Source organism: Balaenoptera ricei, chromosome 4, assembly GCF_028023285.1.
Source record: "Balaenoptera ricei isolate mBalRic1 chromosome 4, mBalRic1.hap2, whole genome shotgun sequence".
Classification (NCBI taxonomy): Eukaryota; Metazoa; Chordata; class Mammalia; order Artiodactyla; family Balaenopteridae; genus Balaenoptera; species Balaenoptera ricei.
The window spans coordinates 102,190,721-102,210,837 of record NC_082642.1 but is presented as its reverse complement, the minus strand read 5'-3'; the positions used below and the strand labels follow the sequence as shown (position 1 = coordinate 102,210,837).

General features: G+C 39.1%; 1 protein-coding gene across 1 annotated transcript in view; it reads right to left on the bottom strand.

Moving 5' to 3' along the window:
* Positions 1-19,739: 19,739 nt before the first annotated feature.
* The window catches only part of LOC132364852 (cell surface glycoprotein CD200 receptor 1-like), a 105,922-nt gene continuing 105,544 nt past the window's right edge, over positions 19,740-20,117 (bottom strand). Inside the window, exon 7 of the mRNA XM_059921162.1 lies at positions 19,740-19,827. Coding sequence (XP_059777145.1) covers positions 19,740-19,827 — 88 coding nt within the window. The remainder of the gene's footprint in view (positions 19,828-20,117) is intronic.

The window sequence follows — 20,117 nt, the reverse complement described above, 5'->3', positions numbered from 1 at the left end:
CATGTCATCCGCAAACAGTGACAGTTTTACTTCTTCTTTTCCAATTTGTATTCCTTTTATTTCTTTTTCTTCTCTGGTTGCCGTGGCTAGGACTTCCAGAACTATGTTGAATAATAGTGGTGAGACTGGACATCCTTGTTTTGTTCTTGATCTTAGAGGCAATGCTTTCAGTTTTTCACCATTGAGAATGATGTTTGCTGTGGGTTGGTCATATATGGCCTTTATTATGTTGAGGTAGGTTCCCTCTACGCCCACTTTCTGGAGAGTTTTTATCATAAATGGGTGTTGAATTTTGTCAAAAGCTTTTTCTGCATCTATTGAGATGATCATATGGTTTTTATTCTTAAATTTGTTAATATGGTGTATCACATTGATTGATTTGCATATATATTGAAGAATCCTTGCATCCCTGGGATAAATCCCACTTGATCGTGGTGTATGATCCTTTTAATGTGTTGTTGGATTCTGTTTGCTAGTATTTTGTTGAGGATTTTTGCATCTATATTCATCAGTGATATTGGTCTGTAATTTTCTTTTTTTGCAGTGTCTTTGTCTGGCTTTGGTATCAGGGTGATGGTGTCCTCATAGAATGAGTTTGGGACTGTTCCTTCCTCTGCAATTTTTTGGAAGAGTTTGAGAAGGATAGGTGTTAGCTCTTCTCTAAATGTTTGATAGAATTCACCTGTGAAGCCATCTGGTCCTGGACTTTTGTTTGTTGGAAGATTTTTAATCACAGTTTCAATTTCATTACTTGTGATTGGTCTGTTCATATTTTCTGTTTCTTCCTGGTTCAGTCTTGGAAGGTTATACCTTTCTAAAAATTTGTCCATTTCTTCCAGGTTGTCCATTTTATTGGCATAGAGTTGCTTGTAGTAGTCTCTTAGGATGCTTTGTATTTCTTCAGTGTCTGTTGTAACTTCTCCTTTTTCATTTCTGATTTTATTGATTTGAGTCCTCTCCCTCTTTTTCTTGATGAGTCTGGTTAATGGCTTATCAATTTTGTTTATCTTCTCAAAGAACCAACTTTTAGTTTTATTGATCTTTGCTATTGTTTTCTTTGTTTCTATTTCATTTATTTCTGCTCTGATCTTTATGATTTCTTTCCTTCTGCTAACTTTGGGTTTTGTTTGTTCTTCTTTCTCTAGTTTCTTTAGGTGTAAGGTTAGATTGTTTACTTGAGATTTTTCTTGTTTCTTTAGGTAGGCTTGTATAGCTGTAAACTTCCCTCTTAGAACTGCTTTCGCTGCATCCCATAGGTTTTGGATCGTCGTGTTTTCATTGTCATTTGTCTCTAGGTATTTTTTTATTTCCTCTTTGATTTCTTCAGTGATCTCTTGGTTATTTAGTAACGTATTGTTTAGCCTCCATGTGTTTGTCTTTTTTACATTTTTTTCCCTGTAATTCATTTCTAATCTCATAGCGTTGTGGTCAGAAAAGATGCTTGATATGATTTCAATTTTCTTAAATTTAGTGAGGCTTGATTTGTGACCCAAGATGTGATCTATCCTGGAGAATGTTCCGTGCGCACTTGAGAAGAACGTGTAATCTGCTGTTTTTGGATGGAATGTCCTATATGTATCAATTAAATCTATCTGGTCTATTGTGTCATTTAAAGCTTCTGTTTCCTTATTTCTTTTCATTTTGGATGATCTGTCCATTGGTGTAAGTGAGGTGTTAAAGTCCCCCACTATGATTGTGTTACTGTCAATTTCCTCTTTTATAGCTGTTAGCAGTTGCCTTATGTATTGAGGTGCTCCTATGTTGGGTGCATATATATTTATAATTGTTATATCTTCTTCTTGGATTGATCCCTTGATCATTATGTAGTGTCCTCCCTTGTCTCTTGTAACATTCTTTATTTTAAAGTCTATTTTATCTAATATGAGTATAGCTACTCCAGCTTTCTTTTGATTTCCATTTGCATGGAATATCTTTTTCCATCCCCTCACTTTCAGTCTGTATGTGTCCCTAGGTCCAAAGTGGGTCTCTTGTAGACAGCATATATATGGGTCTTGTTTTTGTATCCTTTCAGCCAGTCTATGTCTTTTGGTTGGGGCATTTAATCCATTCACGTTTAAGGTAATTATCGATATGTATGTTCCTATGACCATTTTCTTAATTGTTTTGGGTTTGTTTTTGTAGGTCTTTTTCTTCTCTTGTGTTTCCCACTTAGAGAAGTTCCTTTAGCATTTGTTGCAGAGCTGGTTTGGTGGTGCTGAATTCTCTTAGCTTTTGCTTGTCTGTAAAGCTTTTGATTTCTCCATCAAATCTAAATGAGATCCTTGCTGGGTAGAGTAATCTTGGTTGTAGGTTCTTCCCTTTCATCACTTTAAGTATATCATGCCACTCCCTTCTGGCTTGCAGAGTTTCTGCTGAGAAATCAGCTGTTAACCTTATGGGAGTTCCCTTGTATGTTATTTGTCGTTTTTCCCTTGCTGCTTTCAATAGTTTTTCTTTGTCTTTAATTTTTGCCACTTTGATTACTATGTGTCTCGGCGTGTTTCTCCTTGGGTTTATCCTGTATGGGACTCTCTGTGCTTCCTGGACTTGGGTGGCTATTTCCTTTCCCATGTTAGGGAAGTTTTCGACTATAATCTCTTCAAATATTTTCTCTGGTCCTTTCTCTCTCTCTTCTCCTTCTGGGACCCCTATAATGCGAATGTTGTTGCGTTTAATGTTGTCCCAGAGGTCTCTTAGGCTGTCTTCATTTCTTTTCATTCTTTTTTCTTTAGTCTGTTTCGCAGCAGTGAATTCCACCATTCTGTCTTCCAGGTCACTTATCCGTTCTTCTGCCTCAGTTATTCTGCTATTGATTCCTTCTAGTGTAGTTTTCATTTCAGTTATTGTATTGGTCATCTCTGTTTGTTTGTTCTTTAATTCTTCTAGGTCTTTGTTAATCATTTCTTGCATCTTCTCAATCTTTGCCTCCATTCTTATTCCGAGGTCCTGGATCATCTTCACTATCATTATTCTGAATTCTTTTTCTGGAAGGTTGCCTATCTCCATTTAGTTGTTTTTCTGGGGTTTTTTCTTGTTCCTTCATCTGGTACATAGCCCTCTGCCTTTTCATCTTGTCTATCTTTCCGTAACTGTGGTTTTTGGTCCACAGGCTGCAGGATTGTAGTTTTTCTTGCTTCTGCTGTCTGCCCTCTGGTGGTTGAGGCTATCTAAGAGGCTTGATGGGAGGCTCTGGTGGTGGGTAGAGCTGACTGTTGCTGTGGCGGTCAGAGCTCAGTAAAACTTTAATCCACTTGACTGTTGATGGGTGGGGCTGGGTTCCCTCCCTGTTGGTTGTTTTGCCTGAGGGAACCCAACATTGGAGCCTACCTGGGCTCTTTGGTGGGGTTAATGGCAGACTCTGGGAGGGCTCACGCCAAGGAGCACTTCCCAGAACCTCCGTTGCCAGAGTCCTTGTCCCCACAGTGAGACAGAGCCACCCCCCGCCTCTGCAGGAGACCCCCCAACACCAGCAGGTAGGTCTGGTTCAGTCTCCCCCAGGGTCACTGCTCCTTCCCCTGGGTCCCGATGCGCACACTACTTTGTGTGTGCCCTCCAAGAGTGGGGTCTCTGTTTCCCCCAGTCCTGTCGAAGTCCTGCAATCAATTCCCACTAGGCTTCAAAGTCTGATTCTCTAGGAATTCCTCCTCCCGTTGCCGGACACCCAGGTTGGGAAGCCTGAGGTGGGGCTCAGAACCTTCACTCCAGTGGGTGGACTTCTGTGGTATAAGTGTTCGCCAGTCTGTGAGTCACCCACCCAGCAGTTATGGGATTAGATTTTACTCTGATTGCACCCCTCCTACCACCTCACTGTGGCTTCTCCTCTGTCCTTGGACGTGGGGTATCCTCCTTGGTGAAGTCCAGGGTCTTCCTGTCAATGATTGTCCAGCAGCCAGTTGTGATTCTTGTGCTCTCACATGAGGGAGTGAGATCACGTCCTTCTACTCCGCCATCTTGGTTAATCCTCCTGATTAGTAGTAATATTGAGCATCTTTCCAAGAGTGTGTTGATGATTTTCTCTTTAATAAGCTACCTGCTAGTATATTCATAAGCTCTTTCTCTACTTTATTCTTTTAATCTATATTTGCATTTTCCTACATAGATGCTTCATGTTTAATCTAGTTTTTTAATGTTTTAATCTTTGGGGGTAGGGGCTTCATCTTCCATTTATATAGATCTTTTTATAAATTTCTTACACAAGGAAATATCTAATTGCACATCACACCTGTGGCCAAATGACAGCTACTACTCTCCATTTCTTAGAGATGAGAGAATAAAACCACAAAATGTATAAAGCCAGATCTAAAACCCAGACCTTTGGGTCCAGTGCCTTTCCTTCTGAAGGTCTGGGATTATACCCAGGTGCCACAGAAGCCTAGAATATTTGAGAGGCTACACATATTAATTTAAGCAAGAAGTATCTAATTTAAACTCCTCATTTCACAGATGACCAAGCTAAGGTATGGGAAAGTGAAATACCTATGACCCGATAACAGTACTAGCACACAGTTATTCAGGCTCTAGTTAGGATTCTTTCCACTAAACCATGTAAGTTTCTGTAATGGCAGCATTTCATAAACAAATTCTAGTTTTTTATCCCTATCAATCACCTGGAAGGGGAAGAGAATTCAGAACTCATTGGCAGACCTTCAATTTTTTCCCATTCTCATAACTCACAGAATAAAGGGAAATAAAATTGTTAAAGGTGAGGCTGGACACATGAAAATGAAAGCTCGAGAGTCTTTTACATCTTTATACTCACTCCGTGAAAAAGACAAAGGGAATAGAAACATCTTTGGTTAAAATGATATATTCTGTTTATCAACTGTCCATCTACGGGGTATCTCAAGTATTTCATGACTGGTGTTGCGTGTATAATTAAGGATGAGCAAACATGTTTGGGATGAGCCGTCACAACTATCTTGAGGACTTCTCTGGAACAGAAGCTGATTTGAGGTCTATCTTTTATTGGGCTCCTTCACACCCTGATTTTGGGTATTCTGAGCTAGGAAAGACTTGAACACTGCATTTCAACAACTCTCTTATTTCACCTGATTGTACCTTTCTTTGCCTGGGTAAAGGACAAGAACAGATTACCTGTGTCACAAACTTCAAAACTGTAACTACTCTTAGAAAAACAGATATAGAAGACTGCCATTAAACAGACAGCAATACAGATCTGCAGGGTAAGTTGCAAAGCAGGAAGAAAAAAGGGTCCTACATGGTCATGAGCCACAAAGCCTGAATGAATAATTCCTGATTATTCCTGGGTCCCCAAATTGGCTATCTTACCACCTGCATGTGTTCCATTTGCAGTCCTCAGGCAAATTCTTTAAGCTTTTTGGGCACATTTTACATTTCAGTTTGTTTTAAATAATAGATCAGAGCACATGTCTTGAATAGCCTAAGATCTAAAACATATGTTTGTGCAATGAGACCACAGAGGTAGAACTACAGAACTTGAAGCCAATTTTATTTTAAGCAGACACTTTAGATGTCTGCTCAACACATTTATTTGAAAAGTAATATTTTTTCATCCAGTATGTCAAGAAACATACCAAAGAAGAAGACCAAGTTCCTGTTCTCTAGGAGTATACAATCCTGTTGAAGAACAAATGTGTCATTCCTAAATGCCCCTTCTCCATGCACAGAGAATACTAGTTTAAAGAACTAGAGGTTCAAAAAAGGTAATGAGAGTGAAGTCAAGCTGAAGGGGAGTACACTTTACTCCTTTAGCTACTCTCAAGCCAAGAAGAATCCTTACCAATTGCCTTTGGGCCCTTTAATAAGAGCCATAGACCTGTCTACTATATGGATGACTCAGGTCTAATTTATAAAAACACTCCTTTGTCCCCTACAATACTGTACTTCTCCTATTCATGCACATACTTTCCTGGCTCTAGAGCAGACACTTAGATACAAAACCCATTTCTCAGGTCAGCCTAACTTCTCTTGGTGAGGAAGTTTCCATCTGCTCAGATATTCTTCCCTTGAACTTAGTATCTTTCTTCACTAACTTGGTAGATACTTTCCTGCTCCTTCTGGAGATTTCTGGTCCTAGAACAATTATACTTCTTCCCTTTACCCTTCCCAGATTTCTAGAAGAAGGTCAAGGATGAAACAGTATTGTAGGAAAACCCCGAGTTAGAACTCTGGATCTCCCCCACTTAATGATTTGAGCTTCAATGCTCTTTATTATAAAATAGATAAAGTCATTAATAATTACCTGCCTTGGCAGATCAATGAAATTATTGAGTCCAAGATCAAGGTATCAGCAGGTTTGGTTTCTTCTGAGACCTCTCTCCTTGTCTTGCAAATGTCCATCTTTCCACTGTGTCCTCACGTGCACATGGTCTTTCCTCTGTGCATGCACATCTCTGCTATCTCTTTGTGTGTCCTATTCTCACTTCTTTTAAGGACATCAGTAAGATTAGATTAGAGTCCGTCATAATGACCTCATTTTAACTTAATTGCCTTTTTAAAGGCCCTATCTCCAAATACAGTCACATTCTGAGGTAGGGGGGTTAGGGCTTCAACTTTAACATGAATTTTGGGGGGTGGACACAATACAGCCCATGACAGCTGGTTCTTTGGCAAGCGGGGAGGGAGGAGCCCTGATGTATGGCATGGAGCAAGTATTCCCATCAAAGCCTACTTCAAGCTACCAGTCGTAGCTTGAAAAACCAGCTCACAAATATCCTGAACATTTAATAATCGATCTCACAAGCTGGTAGGAGCTGGCTCCAGCACACAGCTGATACAGATTCCAGCTGAATACTCCTTTCATTCAAGGAGATGTCCTTGTATTCTGTAACCACCATCAAACTTCATAGAACCTTCTACTGTGTCCTTCTTCCAGCTGAGGGACACCTCTAGTTTGCAGCCCACTTGAGCTCAGTAAAGGGTACTGAGCCCTTCCACGATTAGATTACAAATCCATTCACCTTATCAGGATAGTAAACCATTCTTTCTACCCTTGGGAAATTGCTTATTAGGAAGTGGGTTTTTTTTTTTTTCTTTTAAACCATGTTAAACACATTGATACTTATTTAAACCCTGAAACATATATACACATAATTTCACTTGGGGCCAAAGAAGGGAAAAAAACCTGTTAAAATTCTCCCCATTTCTCAAGGGCTCTTGTAAGAGCAGTAGGGTAAAAAGAGAGTCAAGTTCAGGAGAGGCAAGCTAAGACTTATGCTAGCATGAAAAATGATGATCTTTATCTTTTACCATCCATGTTGAAAGCTGCATGACTGCTCATAATACTAGGGGAAAGAATATAATATTTTAAAATAATTTTAAAACTTTTCAATCAGGTAGAACTCCAGCCAAATAATGCACCAAGAAGAACAAATCCCCTTACATTTGTAATTTCTCATTTTATTCTGACAGCTTTGGAAGAGTAACAGAAAGTATCTTTTGATGAAGAAATTCCAAACTGGCTTCAAATGAAAAAAATTCTTGAATCTATTTTGTGAGACACTTTCAATTTCTGGGTTTTGTTTAATCATTGTAACTTAGTAGATTCAGCAAAGTTTTGGGCCTTCAGATCACATAAATATGATAACCTTATTCCAAATTTGTGTCTACATATCTGAGTCTGATGGATAGTGGATCTATTTGACTTTCCACTTTGATTATGAAATTAACTAGATAATTCTCAAATTTCTATTTTGCTTAGTGTAATTACCAGTCACCAATGATCCTCTCTTCCTGGTGTTCATGCTCTGGTGTCATCCTTTCCTACACTAAATAGGATTGACCTGTGTAACCAGTAGAATATTGTGCAGAAATGTCATAGAAGTCATTGCAGCTTCTGCTTTGCTCTCTCCTGGATCATCAATAGCTTTCATATAATGAGGACTCTCAAACAGCCCTAGAGAGAGATCTATATGGGGGAGGAACAGAGGCCTCCTGTCAACCCCAGGCATCAACTGCCAGCATGTTAGTGAGCCCTCTTGGAGGGGGACCCTCTAGCCCCAGTCAAGCCTTCAGATGACTGCAACCCCTGCTGACATCTTGACTGCACGCTCATGAGAGCTCCCAAGCCAGAACCACCCAGCTAAGCTGCCCCTGAATTCCTGACCCACAGAAACTGTTTGAAATAATAAATGCTTCTTTTTGTTTTAAACTGCTAAGTTTTGGGGGGGGGGTAATTTGTTATGCAGCAATAGAAAACTAATATACTCAGGCATTTAAAACCCAATATTCAGACAGCCAGTGTTTATAAACATCTCAGGGTCAGTAAGTGCAAAAACGCTTCCATTTTAATCCCTGTGATAAACATTTATTAGGTTTCTGAAACTCCTTGGCCTTTGAACTCCCCTCCTATGTTTGCAAATTCTCCATCTTCTGGGTCTTGGTGAGAGGCAGAGCATTTCCTTCTACTCTAGACTCAGAAAATACAAGATACCTACTTTGCCAGTTCCTCTGGCAGCTGTTGAACAAGTGCCCCAGGCATGATTTGCAGCTGTTGAACAAGTGCCCCAGGCATGATTTGCACTTGTTCATCCAAGATCTTGAATCAAGGGCTAGTGATGCAAACAGGAAGACAATAAGAGGTGGAAGAATTATCCAATACCCAGTAACAGTAATGGTGGTATATTGTAAGCTACAGCATCCACTATGGACCAGCAGCTGTGGCAGCAGTGCCATTCCTCATTAGACTGGTTCGTGCCTGCCATTTCCCAATACTGGTTTTCCAGCCACAGAGATTCCATGAGCCACCCAATATTCCTTAATAAACTTCTTTTGTGCTTAAAGCATCATCTACCATATGCATCCTACATCATGGTAGGTACAAGGAAATTACAAGGGCATCAGATACAACAAAAGGCTACTGCCAGTAGGAATTGCCTGAGAGAAAAGATTACCTCATTCTGGCCAGTTGAATCTGTCTTCAAAGACACAACTTAATTGTCAGGGAGAAATCAGTCCTGATATGGAAAGAAAAATGTTAAAGGATATAGTTTATTTAAAATAAACCATCGTAGGTGTGCATCAGTGAGCTAGGAGTTTGGAATCCTCGAACACTAGTGATTTATAAATGAAACATTCTTTTTGTTCAGTAGCTTTATAATTATAGGTTTATTAACTTACTAAATTTCAAACCTTTCATGTACTTCAAAAAACAGAGGTATCAAAAGTGAAAAACAAAACTAATTTTAAAGCCATACTGGTTAAAGCAAGGACTCTTAGAAAATGAAATTTTATTTACACACAACTTAAAGTACTTGAAACCAGCTATAAAAGTATGAGACAGTCATAAATATCAGATTTTTATACTGTTTCCCAAATAATTAACAAGTCATATCCATGACAGAACTTGGATTCTTTGTTTCATCTTTATCCTCATATGCCTTTGATTAATACTTGAGTTACAAATTCTCATAAATTCCGGTATTTTTAGGCTGGTAAACAGATATGTAGGGAAGCCAGAGAAATCACAGAGAATTAATAAAAACGCAGAATCATAGCTTCCTATATGTTAGAGTTCACCTGCTTCACCCCAGCCTTATTGGGCTCACCCTTAGTAACATGTCAGTTCCAAACTCAGCCCCTCTCCATGGCCTTAGCAAATCCCTATAAGTCTTACCCTGCCTTTTGGCAAGAAAGTACATTGGATTGTCTTATTCTTTATTTTTTAAATATTTCAGAAATTCTTATTTTTAACTACACGGAGTACATGGATACATTGTGCGTACAAAATCCAAACATTACAGATAAGCTAACTCCTCCCTTCACTGCTACCCACAGTCCTCTGTGCATGCTTGTAATCTTCCAGACATTTTTCTATGTATCTACTGGAATAGGTAGATACAGCTGTAAAACTCAGCCTCTACCCTGGGTTGCAAAGAAAAATCACTTATATTTAGAGTACTCATTCATACTCGTTCTAATAGCATGAAAAAAATTACTTCAGTCCATCAGCGCCTTCTGTCCTCTATTTCACCATGGCTGAATTTAAATTTGGTGTTAGTTAGAGAAGCATCTGGTCCTCTAAGTCATCTGTCCCATAGGCATTTGTGGAGAAAACCCTTGTTCCCTCTCGTCTAGCTCTTTAGAATGAAGATTGCCTTTGCCACATCAAGATTGGTATAGTAAGAATCAGTTTACCTGTAGTGCCTGTAGAGCGAGAGAATTCCTGCAATGACTTCCAAGGTCTCTTCTGCCTTAACTCCCTCGGGTCTTTCACCTCCTGGGCTCTGCCTGGGGGAGAGGTTCCCCCCCAAAGGAATCTATACTCTCATCACTTGCCTCATTTGCCCTTCTCCTCAGCTCAGTGTGGGGTATTGTTTTTTTGTTTTGTTTTGTTTTTTAGGTTGTGGAGTAAGGTGGGAGGAGAAGACTCAGAATTCTCTCTGTTCCCCTAAGAGAATTTACACTTTTGAAAACCAGCCTTAGAAAGAAACATGTATGTGACATTTCTACCTTCTGCCTAAATATATCTTTCTTCTGAGGTAATGAGCCTGGGATGGCCAAGCTTGCCATGGGAAGGAATGAGGACAGAGTGGGGTTATTAGAAGGATATTGCAAAAAAGAAAAAAATAATTTTGTACTTACTCTACATAAATTATATCATCCTATATGTATTATTCTATAACTTGCTTTTCCTTAATCAATATGCCTTGACGTTATTTCCATGTTGCTATACATAGCCCTATGTTATTCTTTCAATGATCATTTATTGAGCCTCTATTGTGTGCCAGAGTCTGCATATATGGCACTGGAAAAACAAAGTGTCTATTCTCATTGGTCTTACATGTTAGGGGAAAGATAACAGTCAACTGTACATGTGCATAAGTAATATAATATGAAGTGACTGGAATTAAGAAAAAGAAAATGGGGTAAAAGGATAGAGACAGGGGTGGTTTTTTAGATAGAGGGGACCTCTCTGCAGAGGCAACTTCATTCTTTTCAGCTTCTACATAGCATTACATCCCCCTAAAGAAGGATAGTGAGGTTTGTTTCCCATTTTATTACAAACCATGTTGTAATATTTACTTCCTTGTGCACATGAACAATAGTCTTTGAATAGATACTGAAAACTAGAATCACTGGGTCATGCTTGCAAACTGCTCTCTGAAATGGCTGTATGATTTATACTCCCATCACAAACTGCCTGTTCCCTGTAACTCTCTTAGTTGAGTCTATCAAAATTGTTAATTTCACCAATCTGATATGTGAAAAAAAATGGTATCTTAGATTTTTTAGTAATTGGCACTTTGCTGATTCTTACTTAGGTTGAATATCATTTCATATGTTTATCAGACATTTATATTTCCTGTCTTGTAAAATGGCTTTTCGTATCCTATGTCCATATATCTATAGGATTTTTGTCTTTTTCTTTTGATTTTTTGGCACTAATGTGTTCAGGGTAGTAATATTTTATCTTATATATGTAGCAAATATTTTCTCCCATTATTTGTCTTTATCTTCATCATATAAAGCTTCTTTTATTCATGTAGTCAAATATATCCATATATCCCTATAATAATCATACCTCTTTTATTATTTTGAGTTTGTAAATTCAAATTCAGCATTCATTTATTGAGTATTCAGTGTGTGTAACTCACTGTGCTAGGCAGTTTAGAAGATATAAAAATAATAGAGACTTGACATCTGCCTTCATGGGTCTCACAATTTAGTGTTGGAGACACATGTGCACAAATGCCTATAAAGCCAATCTGAAAAGTCCTATAAAAAGAATTAATTTGGTGGAGCAATGCCTAGCTCAGAACAAGGCACCTGGAAAGGTTTCACAGGTGCAGTAGCATTGAAAGGCAGGACTGGGCATAAAGGAGAAAGGCACAAGCCAGGCAGAAAATGCAGCCAGGAAGTGCTGGGGAGAAATTTCTGGGAAAGCTGGATAGTGGGTATGTGGGTAGGAATAAGAGAAGTAAACATAGTGGAAGACCAGATTGAAAAGGTAGGGTGGAACTATCCTAATCTTTTACCCATAAATAGGAAATATAGTAATAAATTCGACAACTCCTAGTTTCCTTGAAAAGTAGCCATTAAATAAAAGAAGAAGACTGTCGACTATGAGAATTGAAGTAAAGATTTGTAGTGATTGGCTGAACATAGATAGCCTCGCCCTCTGGCTTGATGACAGCCTGCAGATGGATTGTTCCGTGAACCTTCAGCATGTGCGTGTGCACTGCCAGTGTATCTGCTGCTTTTCGCTGGCCTGAGCCCTTACCTGCTACAGTTTGCAAGTCTTAAGTCTGTTTTACCATCCTGCAGAGGTAAGAGTTGGATAGTTTATGCATTATGACCTCACAGTCCTCTGGGGAAGCTGCCAAAGAAAGCATGTTTTGGATAGAAATCTGAAAAAAAAGGAAAAATTTTAAAAAACCCCAAAATTTAAATGCCCAAAATGAATTTGGCATAGGGATAAGGTTTCATATTCAGCTCCTCTCTAGGCTCTGCCATTTAATCATCCTCCAGGATGCAGGGGCTGCCACGGGGAACCATGGATAGAGATTAGGCCTCCTTGGGCCGCATCAGCAAACACCCTCCTCTGATAGGCAGTTGGAAAGTAATGGGATTTGGGTTTTCGTTGTAAGGGAACAGTGGAAAATGTTACAAACAGCTGACCTCCTTCGCCCCCACTGAAATGACTGCCTTCCTCTGCATATGTTATGTTGCTTTGGGGAGAATGACAAAAGACAGATGCTTCTTGCTGGAATGCTAGTTGTTTAATCATTCTTTCTAGTCCCAAGACATTTACTGTAGTTTCTTGGAGCTGACATCTTGGGCAGTTCCTTGGTTTTCAATATCTTGTAAATGTGTTGTGTTGTGATTTTCCATCACATGGAATATGAGAAGGTCTGTGGGTGAGTTTTCTTTAAAAGGTGTTATGTAGCAGATGGTGTCCTCGAGTCAAAAGCCTTAAACTGGGAGTGCATGAACTGTAAACAAACTGTAAGCTCTTGTATTCAGACACAAAATACACAACCTGGTCCATCTCCTGTCTCCCACAGTGCATTATTCAGGTCTACAGAGGTGCTCCCGTCCTTTCCAAGGGTCAGCAGCAACATATAAAATTCGTCTTTCCAGTAGCATGACCTGTCCACACAGCACCAACAAAGGAGGAGACCTGCTTCCTTCCCAGGTTCTGTGGCCCCCATAGAACCCCAGGAAGTTCAGAGTAGACACAATGCCCTTCGGAAACAAAGTAAAACTCTTGTGTTAGCCATAAACCACCTGTTCAATAGGTCTCTTGCTCCTGTTTTCATAAAGATAACATAGAAGAGAAGCTGAAAAGATGCGCATTTTCATCATCTTAAGGAAAAAGGTAAATGATTAATCTCATAATCATATACAACTTTTTCCAGGAGGATCACATTCTTAACAACAAGCAAGTCATAATAGCAATTTGGAAAATGATTCATTTCTCCTCCCCTAAGAATCTTAATATTTGTTTTAGTGTATCTTGTTTAAATTTATTTTTTTCTTATTTTGGGACTGTGTATTTTTTTCACTCTCTCTTGTTAAATTTGCGATTTCTCTTGATTAGTCCCATGGCCTCCTTCTACCTGTAGAGAGGTGATCATTTCTTTCCTCTCTGGTGATTACCATACCTTTGAGGAGCTCTCCTCCATATGTGGGAAGCTTAGTGTAGAGAGGACATGATTGGAAATGGGAATCTATGTCTGAGGTGTCCCTGTGTGGGGCCTCTATGTCTTAGGTAGAAGAAAAGTTTCAGGGAAGGCTACTTCATTCAATCTTTTCTACATACCAATGTGTGCATAAGGACCATTTGAAAGCAGGTAGAATGAATAATAAGAATTTGTGTTTCTATAGCACCTTTCCCAAGGACATACATAAATATAGAAGGATTATGCTCAAAACCCTCTCTTCAACTGTGTTAAAAGCAAGAATTATTTTCAGAGATTGGTTCAAGATGGTGGAGTAGAAGGACATGTGCTCACTCCCTCTTACAAGAGCACCGGAATCGCAACTAACTGCTGAACAATCATCGACAAGCAGACACTGGAACTCACCAAAAAATATACCCCACATCCAAAGACAAAGAAGAAGCCCAATGAGATGATAGGAGGGGCGCAATCACAATAAAATCAAATCCCATAACTGCTGGGTGGGTGACTCACAAACTAGAGAACACACCACAGAAGTCCACTGACTGGAGTGAAGGTTCTGAGCCCCACGTCAGGCTTCCCAACCTGGGGGTCCGGCAAAGGGAGGAGGAATTCCTAGAGAATCAGACTTTGAAGGCTAGTGGGGTTTGATTGCAGGACTTCGACAGGACTGGGGAAGACAGAGACTCCACTCTTAGAGGGCACACACAGGAGGAGTGACCCTGTAGGAGACTGAACCAGACCCACCTGCTAGTGTTGGAGGGTCTCCTGCAGAGGCGGGGGGTGGCTCTGTCTCACTGTGAGGACAAGGACACTGGCAGCAGAAGTTCTGGGAAGTACTCCTTGGTTACAGCCCTCCCAGAATCTGCCATTAGCCCCACCAAAGAGCTGGGTAGGCTCCAGTGCTGGGTCACCTCAGGCCAAACAACCAACAGGAGGGAACCCAGCCTCACCCATCAGCAGACAACCAGATTAAAGTTTTACTGAGCTCTGCCCACCACCAGTCCCTCCCATCAGGAAGCTTGCACAAGCCTCTTAGATAGCCTCATCTACCAGAGAGCAGACAGCAGAAGCAAGAAGAACTACAATCCTGCAGCCTGTGGAATGAAAACCACATTCACAGAAAGACATGCAAAAGGAAAAGGCAGAGGGCTATGTACCACATGAAGGAAAAGATAAAACCCCAGAAAAACAATTAAATGAAGTGGAGATAGGCGACCTTCCAGAAAAGGAATTTAGAATACTGATAGAGAAGATGATGCAGGACCTTGAAAAAAGAATGGAGGTAAAGATTGAGAAGATGCAAGAAATCTTTAACAAAGACCTAGAAAATTAAAGAACAAGCACCTAGAAGAATTAAAGAACAAACAAATTCAGATGAACAATACAATAACTGAAATGAAAACTACACTAGAAGGAATCAATAGCAGAATAACTGAGGCAGAAGAATGGATAAGTGACCTGGAAGACAAAATGGTGGAATTCACTGCTGCGGAACAGACTAAAGAAAAAAGAATGAAAAGAAATGAAGACAGCGTAAGAGATCTCTGGGACAACATTAAACGCAACAACATTCCCATTATAGGGGTCCCAGAAGGAGAAGAGTGAGTGAAAGTACCTGAGAAAATATTTGAAGAGATTATACTCGAAGACTTCCCTAACATGGGAAAGGAAATAGTCTCCCAAGTCCAGGAAGTGCAGAGAGTCCCAGGCAGGATAAACCCAGGGAGAAACATGCCAAGACACATAGTAATCAAACTGACAAAGATTAAAGACAAAGAAAAATTATTAAAAACAACAAGAGAAAAACGACAAATAACATACAAGGGAACTCCCATAAGGTTAACAGCTGATTTTTCAGCAGAAACTCTAGAAGCCAGAAGGGAGTGACACGATATATTTAAAGTGATGAAAGGGAAGAACTTACAGCCAAAATTACTCTACCCAGCAAAGATCTCATTCAGATTCTATGGAGAAATCAAAAGCTTTACGGACAAGCAAAAGCTAAGAGAATTCAGCACCACCAAACCAGCTCTACAACAAATGCTAAAGGAACTTCTCTAAGTGGGAAACACAAGAGAAGAAAAGGACCTACAATAAACAACCCCAAACAATTAAGAAAATGGTAATGGTATCGATAATCAAACCCAACACAGGAGCACCTCAATACATAAGGTAACTGCTAACAGGTATAAGAGGAAATCAACAGTAACACAATAATAGTGGGAGACTTTAACACCTCACTTACACCAATGGACAGACCATCCAGACAGAAAATTAAAAAGGAAACACAAGCTTTAAATGACACAATAGACCAGATAGATTTAATTGATATTTATAGGACATTCCATCCAAAAACAGCAGATTACACTTTCTTCTCAAGTGCACACAGAACATTCTCCAGGATAGATCACATCTTAGGTCACAGATCAAGCCTCAGTAAATTTAAGAAAATTGAAATCATATCAAGTATCTTTTCCAACCACAACGCTATGAGATTAGAAATCAGTTACAAGATAAAAAACGTAAAAAACACAAACACATGGACGCTAAACAATGCATTACTAAATAACCAAGAGATCACTGAAGAAATCAAAGAGGAAATAAAAAAATACCTAGAGACAAAGACAACAAAAACACGATGATCCAAAACCTATGGGATGCAGCAAAAACCATTCTAAGAGGGAAGTTTATAGCAATGCAATCCTACCTCAAGAAACAAGAAAAATCTCAAATAAACAATCTAACCTTACACCTAAAGGAACTAGAGAAAGAAGAACAAACAAAACCCAAAGTTAGTAGAAGGAAAGAAATCATAAAGATCAGAGCAGAAATAAATGAAATAGAAACAAAGAAAACAATAGCAAAGATCAATACAACTAGAAGCTGGTTCTTTGAGAAGATAAACAAAATTGAGAAACCTTTAGCCAGACTCATCAAGAAAAAGAGGGAGAGGACTCAAATCAATAAAATTAGAAATGAAAAAGGAGAAGTTACAACACCACAGAAACACAAAACATCCTAAGAGACTACTACAAGCAACTCTATGCCAATAAAATGGACCACCTGGAAGAAATGGACAAATTCCTAGAAAGGTATAACCTTTAAGACTGAACCAGGAAGAAATAGAAAATATGAACAGACCAATCACACGTAATGAAATTGAAACTGTGGTTAAAAATCTTCCAACAAACAAAAATCCAGGACCACATGGCTTCACAGGTGAATTCTAACAAACATTCAGAGAAGAGTTAACACCCATCCTTCGCAAACTCTTCCCAAAATTTGCAGAGGAAGGAACACTCCCAAACTCATTCTACGAGGCCACCATCACCCTGATACCAAAACCGGACAAAGATACTACAAAAAAAGAAAATTACAGACCAATATCACTGATGAATATAGATGCAAAAATCCTCAACAAAATACTAGCAAACAGAATCCAACAGCACATTAAAAGGATCATACACCATGATCAAGTGAGGTTTATCCCAGGGATGCAAGGATTCTTCAGTATATGCAAATCAATCAATGTGATACATCATATTAACATATTGAAGAATAAAAACCATATGATCATCTCAACTGATGCAGAAAAAGCTTTTGACAAAATTCAACACCCATTTGTGATAAAAACTCTCCAGAAAGTGGGCATAGAGGGAACCTACCTCAATATCATAAAGGCCATATATGAAAAACACACAGCAAACATCATTTTCAATGGTGAAAAACTGAAAGCATTTCCTCTAAGATCAGGAAAAAGACTTGGATGTCCACTCTCACCACTATTATTCAACATAGTTTTGGAAGTCCTAGCCACAGCAATCAGAGAAGAAAAAGAAATAAAAAGAATACAAATTGGAAAAGAAGAAGTAAAACTGTCACTGTTTGCAGATGATATGATACTATACATAGATAATCCTAAAGATGCCACCAGAAAACTACTAGAGCTGATCAATGATTTTGGTAAAGTTGCAGGATACAAAATTAATGCACAGAAGTCTCTTGCATTCCTATACACTAACAGGAAAGATCAGAAAGAGAAATTAAGGAAGCAATCCCATTCACCATTGCAACAAAAAGAATAAAATACCTAGGAATAAACCTACCTAAGGAGGTAAAAGACCTGTACTCAGAAAATTATAAGACACTGATGAAAGAAATCAAAGGTGACACAAACAGATGGAGAGATATACTGTGTTCTTGGATTGGAAGAATCAAAATTGTAAAAATGACTATACTACCCAAAGCAATCTACAGATTCAATGCAATCCCTATCAAACTACCAATGGCATTTTTTACAGAACTAGAACAAAAAATCTTAAAATGTGTATGGAGACACAAAAGACCCTGAATAGCCAAAGCAATCTTGAGGGGAAAAAATGGAGCTGGAGGAATCAGACTCCCTGACTTCAGACTATACTACAAAGCTACAGTAATCAAAGCCATATGGTACCAGCTCAAAAACAGAAATATAGATCAGTGGAACAGGATAGAAAGCCCAGAGATAAGCCCATGCACCTATGGTCAACTAATCTATGACAAAGGATATACAATGGAGAAAAGACAGTCTCTTCAATAAGTGGTGCTGGGAAAACTGGACAGCCACATGTAAAAGAATGAAATTAGAACACTCCCTAACACCATACACAAAAATAAACTCAAAATGGATTAAAGACCTAAATGTAATACCAGACACTATAAAACTCTTAGAGAAAAACATAGGAAGAACACTCTTTGACATAAATCACAGCAAGATCTTTTTTGACCCATCTCCTAGAGTAATGGAAATAAAAACAAAAATAAACAAATGGGACCTAATGAAACTTAAAAGCTTTTGCACAGCAAAGGAAACTATAAAGAAGACAAAAAGGCAACCCTCAGAATGGGAGAAAATATTTGCAAACGAATCAAAGGACAAGAGATTAATCTCCCAAATATATAAATAGCACATGCAGCTCAGTGTTAAAAAAACAAACAACCCGATCCAAAAATGGGCAGAACACCTAAATAGACATTTCTCCAAAGAAGACATACAGATAGCCAAGAGGCACATGAAAAGCTGCTCAACATCACTAATTATTTGATAAATGCAAATCAAAACTACAGTGAGGTATCACCTCACACCAGTTAGAATGGGCATCATCAGGAAATCTACAAACAACAAATGCTGGAGAGGGTGTGGAGAAAAAGGAACTCTCTTGCACTTTTTGTGGGAATGTAAATTGATACAGCCACTATGGAGAACAGTATGGAGGGTCCTTAAAAAACTAAAAATAGAATTACATATGACCCAGCAATCCCACTACTGGACATATACCCAGAGAAAACCATAATTCAAAAAGACACGTGCACCTCAGTGTTCATTGCAGCACTATTTACAATAGCCAGGTCATGGAAGCAACCTAAATGCCCATCGACAGATGAATGGATAAACATGTGGTAATATATACAATGGAATATTACTCAGCCATAAAAAGGAATGATATTGGGTCATTTGCAGAGACGTGGACGGACCCAGATACTGTCATACAGAGTGAAGTAAGTCAGAAAGAGAAAAACAAATATCGTATATTAACATATATATGTGGAATCTAGAAAAATGGTACAGATGAACAAGTTTGCAAGGCAGAAATAGAGACACAGATGTAGAGAACAAACGTATGGACACCAAGGGGGGAAAGCGTGGGGGCGATGGTGGTGGTGGTGGGATGAATTGGGAGATTGGGATTGACATATATACACTAATATGTATAAAATAGATAACTAATAAAAACCTGCTGTATAAAAAATTAAATTTAATTAAATTTAAAAATAAAGAATTATTTTCATATTTCATGAGGGGACACCAGAATAAGGAGAAGTGCCTCAACTCTGCCAGCTTCACCCACCTCGGAAACCAAGTCCCACCCTTCAGAGGTGAGGGACATCAATCAGTTGACCCACTGCTGCTCCAGCCTGAGGTCCCCTGCCTCTCTTTGGTTCTTCACTGTGTATAACCAATGTTCTTGGCTCCTTGTTTGATCTTAAAATCAGTGTTGGGTGAATCAGTCAGAAGACTTGGACATTCTGTTCAGAAAACAAGTTTATAAATTCATCAGGTTTTGCTGGATCTGCAAAAGTATCCTGGCATTCTCAATAGAATAGCAATCTTCTGTCCCCAGATGACTTCATGAAATGTGGGGCTTGTGTGAGGAGATGATACAGGCAGTTTCCCATTGCCCTGAAAGAGACACACCCTGTCACAGCTCCCTGCCTTTACCCATGCTGTCCTCTCTTCCCTGCCCTTGTCCACATGTAGCATTCCTGTGCATTTTTTAGAACTCATTGTGACTGTTATCATCTCCTTTATCAAGGCTTCACATGCATTCTCAAGTTCTGCTTTCTTAACAAAGTCCCAGTTTTGTTCAGGTCTCTCCACTCACTCCTCTCCCACCAGCATGAGTACCTTGTGAAAGGCACTGACTTTAGCCCAGATCCCTGGAAGGCCTCATCAGTGTAAGCATAATCTCA